Source organism: Cnephaeus nilssonii, assembly GCF_951640355.1.
Source record: "Cnephaeus nilssonii genome assembly, chromosome: 9".
Taxonomy (NCBI): domain Eukaryota; kingdom Metazoa; phylum Chordata; class Mammalia; order Chiroptera; family Vespertilionidae; genus Cnephaeus; species Cnephaeus nilssonii.
Window position 1 is genome coordinate 53,690,722 of NC_137080.1, and position 5,699 is coordinate 53,696,420.

A 5,699-nucleotide genomic window follows, 5' to 3' on the forward strand; every position below is an offset into this window, starting at 1 on the left:
TTTCCAAGCCTTTCCCAGCTTCCTCCCTGTTCTCTTTCACAGGCATTTTTACCTAATAAATTTCTTGCACCTTTAACTGAAAATAAAAGTAAAGTAATGGAGATTGGATTTGAACCCTGCTCTGCACCTTATTTCGTGGCCTTGGGAGAGCGGTATTTTTCAGAGTCTGCTTTCTCATCTGAAAAATATTAACAACCAAAACCACCATCACCATAAACAAACAAACGCAAACAAACAAACCCCACTTCCTAGAGTGGTTGGGAGAGACCAACCCAAAAGCACCGGACAGACAGCGCTGAGCATACGATGGGCCCAACAAACACAAACCAGGGCCCAGCCCACGAAGTTCAATTATGAACAAGACGGAAGCAGAGAGTGACAGAAAGTTGATGTAACTGAAATGAAAAAGAAGGTTTTTTATAGGGAATAAAAGCAAAAGAGATGGAGAGAAGCACAAGAGAATTAAGCAGCATCGAGTATGTACTAGGAGGATAAGGGAAGAGACAGATGACGACACTGGGAGGGCTGTACAGATCAGAAAGATTTCAGCAGTGACTTGGAGATAAATTTGAGAAATAATTAGGAGGAATCAGAAGAACTTGGTGAGCAATTACAAAAGGGCCATGAGAGGAGTCTAGAATGATTATGAGATTCCTGACTTGGGTGCGTGGTTGTTGGTAATGATAGTCAACCAGTTAAGGAAATCAAAGGGCAGGGAAAATGGACAGATCGATGGGATGAAGAACTGGAATGACCATTTTGAGGCAAGAGGAGACTGAGCTCTCCCTCCAAACTCGGTAAAGAGGGTCAGTTGGGCATGGATGTAAGTAGGTCTGGAGGGATGAGGAAGCATGGGTCAGAGAAAGTTGATATTGTAGAACCCCACTTTTCACTAGGCAAGCTCTGTTCGTAGTATATGATTCACTACATGAGGGGAAGTAGGGGCAGGGAATATCCTTTAAGGTTGGGGAAGTACTTTGACAAATTAGGGAAAGTGAGTAGAGACTACAACTTCAAGAAGCTGGAGAGTACCAAGGTAACCTAGAGATGTACATCCAATTCTTTCCAGATCAGCCACAGAACCCATTCTTAGAGAGAAGCAATCAACTAAAAGGAGTTGTTTGAAAGCGGGGTATTATGTGTGGGATGACCAACCAAATTCCCAGTTAAACTGGGCATGGGATCAGTTACCAATGTGGGCCAGGTATGTCATCTCCTTGTATCAAAGAGAGCATATCCTCAGGGATTCTTAGGGAGCCAGCATCCGAGTTGTAATCATGCAGAAATTTGAGTTTACTTCCCACAGTCCCGTAATCAAGTTAAGACAGTAGAGATAAATGATCAGTAGAATAAAAATAAATGAATCATGATGGAATTGTTTTCTTTTGCAGAATCTTGTCTTCTTTTGAGCCTACGCCATGAGTTGGATATTCCTCAGAGACCTCCTAAGTGGAGTAAATAAATACTCAACTGGGATTGGGAAGATTTGGCTGACGGTTGTGTTCGTCTTCCGTTTGCTGGTCTACATGGTGGCAGCAGAGCATGTGTGGAAAGATGAGCAGAAAGAGTTTGAGTGCAACATTAGACAGCCTGGTTGTGAAAACGTGTGTTTTGACTCCTTCTTCCCCATCTCCCAGGTCAGACTTTGGGCCTTACAACTGATCATGGTCTCCACGCCTTCACTTCTGGTGGTTCTACATGTAGCCTATCGTGAGGGTAGAGAGAAAAGGCACAGAAAGAAACTGTATGTTAGCCTAGGTACGATGGATGGGGGCCTGTGGTACACTTACCTTATCAGTCTCATTGTTAAAATTGGTTTTGAAATTGGCTTCTTGGTTTTATTTTACAAGCTGTATGATGGCTTTAGTGTTCCTTACCTTATGAAGTGTGATCTGAAGCCTTGTCCCAACACCGTGGACTGCTTCATGTCCAAACCCACCGAGAAAACCATCTTCATCCTCTTCATGGTGGTTACCTCATGCCTGTGTATTGTGTTGAATTTCACTGAACTGAGCTTTTTGGTTCTCAAGTGCCTTCTTAAGTGCTGTCTCCAAAAATACTCTAAAAGACCCAAGTCCTCAGTGTGTGAGTGCCCCAACCTTAGATATGTTGAATGTGATGAGTTAGGGGCCCCTCCGCTACTCCAGAATCACCATTCAGCCTCTGCCATAAGCACAACCCGGGGAAGTGAAACAAAGCTTCTTTGCAACACACTGGAAGGTTAAACAAAGAAAACCTGCATCCCTCCTAAGCAAGAACTAGGCTGGGATGGGAAACAGAGTATCAGCCTTCATGTAATTGGGAGGAATTAATAAAATTTTCAATATGTGCTCGATCATGTACACCAAACAGAGGTCTCGTTGTTTTGCTGCAGGGTTCATGTGGGTACATGAATTGTGTTTGAATAGTTCATTGCAAATTAGCCTGAAGAAACCCAGCTAACAGCATCCTTCTAAGTGCTTAGGTCTGTCAAGTGGAAAGTATAAGAAGTGACACTTCTGACAAACGTGATGGCCTCCAAGGTGCAGCTGAGGCACTGGCAAGCTTTCCAAAGCAGCAGCCACGGCTCCACTCATGCAGCCCCGCCCAGTCCTCACAGAGAAAGGCTGGGGAGGGCGGGGTGGCCGCTAACCAGGGGCACAGGAGCCTATTTAGCGAGAAGGCCCAGCCAGGGGAAAAGACCACAGAGTCCACGACTCTGCATTTAGGTGTCCCTGGACATTGGGAAGGGTCACCCTAGAGTCATGATGGACGGCAGGTCCCACAGAAAAAGCACATTGATAGGGAGTGGGGGAGGACCCAGAAAAAGAATATGCCCATTTAACACTTCTCTCTAACCACAGAACTTGAAAATACCTTATACATTTCCATATTATTGGACCTTTTATGATCAGGAATTCACAATGTGTCACACAATGTGTCACAGCTTGCCTACAATTTATCAGTACATCTCCCCTCCCTCTAGAATGGAAAATTGTGTGCTATGCTGTTACTTTCCTATTTTAAAAAATTATAGATATCTCTTTGGATTTAATATTCTAACATATGTGCATTTCTCCAGAATAAAAATGGCTTTGTGGTGTCATTTGACTGTCATTGATAGCTTTACTTGGCTGCACCGAGGACGATTATTTTGTGAAATAAACTTGTTCTGACAATTAGAACAGGATTTGCAACCCTGCTTGGTAAAGATAGCTCAGAAATCATTTTTCTCTATCAGAAATCTTTAAACAAGAATTCAGTGCATATAAATGCCGATGTCATGTCTTTCATGGCCTGCCCTCTAGCATAAAGTCTCTCACTACAAATCATGCATAATGAAGGTTATTTGTGTTATGTGGCCTGCAGACCATGCCGCCAACAGTGGTCATAATCTGTCCTAGACTGTGTCTGTGACAACAGGGAGGAAGGTGAACTCTGTGATTTCCCCTTTCCTTTAGTTTACTGCCATGATCACTGCTGGACTCATGAGCTCACATCCATGTACTTTACCATTTTACATTAAAGGAACTTTTTTTTTTTGACAGCGCTAGGTAGTTAAAGAGCTTTAAGGTTTTTAAAGCCCTGATCATGACATAAAATCTAGAAAATGGGATTTTAGTGCATAGGTCTGGAATGCAGACAAGGTAATTTTTCAGCCTGAGGAAGCTCAGCTTCTTCACATCAGTTATGACAAGCTCTGCTCAAGCAAAGATTGACTGGATATGTACATTCCTTGCTTTAATGCACACACATGTCCTGTCTGAAAGCAAAGTGAAATGAGTTCTGCGTGTTACCCAAATAGGTCAACATTCCCATCTACTTCACGGTCCTCCCCAAGCTATAGAGATTTAATTTCCTATTGAAAAGGTAAAGGAAAATGTTGTTAAGAGAAAAGTAATTATGTAATTTGTTAAGTTTTTAATCTTAATTTTTTTTAGACAGTAATGTCTCAGATCAGAGCAGAGATAGACAGAATGGCATAGAATTGGAGATGAACCCACCTGTCTGTACAGAATAGAAAGTTGGGCTCCAGATTCCTATCCTTCAGCAAAAAGTCACTGTGCAGTAGACTGGGTAAAGAGGAGACAAATATGAAGCAATACAATTTCCACATTTTTTGCTACAAATGTCATTAACTAAAGTGATGATCATTAACCCAACTACTAAAAGGAGCATTAGCCACTAGGTTAGCAAGTGGTTTCACTGATAAACCATTTATCATTTACCTCAAAGAAAATACGGTAATTTGAGATCTTTCTGTGAAAGATTAGCAAATGTGAAAAACCAATCTTCTTAGAGAAGATTGCCTCTAATTACATTAGTTTGATGATGATAATAAAGACTACTGACTGTAGCTAGGTCAAAGATCTTGTCTTATTCACCTCTTTGTATCCTTGTATCCCCACAATTTAGGTCTCTGTACTTAGAAACTCTATCTTGGAAAAAATATTTGTGTTCCTCTTGCCTCTTCCCATCTTTTGTCTACCCAATATTTACTCCTTTTCACATAAGCGAATTCTGATCTGTTGGGGATGGCAATGTACCAGCTAAAAAGCAGGTTCCCAAGTCTCCTTTGCATGTAGAGGCAACAGTGCAATTACCTTATCAAAACTACCAGATTGGTTATGCTTTGAGAAAAGATAAAAGTGGGGCTGACCTAGCTTGCATGCATCTTTTCACTCCCCCACTCCTTCCTGCCTGAGACATCATAGCTACAACTGCAGTGAACATCTTTCTACCACGAAGTGACTTTGAGGATGGAAGCTAGACCTGGATGGAGCAGAAAACTCCTGGGACATTGAAGCCGTGATGAAATTGCCAGATCAGCCTGAACCACCTATCTTCACGGTTTTGTTTTCATTATAAGAAACCTTAACTTGCACCTGATGTATTTCCCTTGTTTCTCTCTCTCCTCTCTCCTCTCTCCCTCTCATCTCCTCTCTCCTCTCTCCTCCCTCCCTCTTTCTCTCCTCCCTTATTAGACTCTTACTTGTAGTCAAAAACAGTTCCTGACTACATTCACACTAGTGATTCGGAAGACACTGAAGCCATATCTACTAAAAACAAAAGAAATGACCAGTATGTTGGGTGCAGAAACAAAACAGGATTAAAAATCTCAGTAGAATTTTGTTCAGATCAAGTCAGGTGAAATGGAACCAGTAATCATTCTGCATCAAGATTTAAAATCTTAATATGAGACTAGGATTGATATTAGTTCATGACATAAATAAATCCCTGGAGTTTTAGCTGTCCATCACTTTCACATGAAAAAGCATAGTAGGAAACTATTGGGGAAAAGTTAATTTAATCCTGTGTTAGTAAACGTTTGTGTGCAGATTATAGGGAATGATTTTCCCAGCACCTGACAGTTTATCATTTCCCAAGGCTTCAGAACTAGAACCAATAGCTGAATATCAGAGATAAAGATGCTTCCCTAATACAGAAATGTTAAACTGAACTGCCTCACAACAAAATGATTGCCTCATGTAGTATATCCCTAACACTGAAAGAGGAAATCAAGAATATTCCTGGCCGGAACCGGTTTGGCTCAGTGGATAGAGCGTCGGCCTGCGGACTGAAGGGTCCCAGGTTCGATTCCGGTCAAGGGCGTGTACCTTGGTTGTGGGCACATTCCCAGCGGGGGGTGTGCAGGGAGGCAGCTGATCGGTGTTTCTCTCTCATCGATGTTTCTAACTCTCTATCCCTCTCTCTTCCTC

The 5,699-nt window shown here is 42.0% G+C and overlaps 1 protein-coding gene across 1 annotated transcript; it reads left to right on the forward strand.

Moving 5' to 3' along the window:
- Positions 1 to 1,418: 1,418 nt before the first annotated feature.
- On the forward strand, positions 1,419 to 4,041 carry GJB7 (gap junction protein beta 7; the record flags this gene model as incomplete). Its single annotated transcript, XM_079780651.1, has 1 exon — positions 1,419 to 4,041. One exon carries the CDS (start codon positions 1,419 to 1,421, stop codon positions 2,223 to 2,225), a length of 807 nt encoding a protein of 268 aa, XP_079636777.1. The 3' UTR covers positions 2,226 to 4,041.
- Positions 4,042 to 5,699: the final 1,658 nt, after the last annotated feature.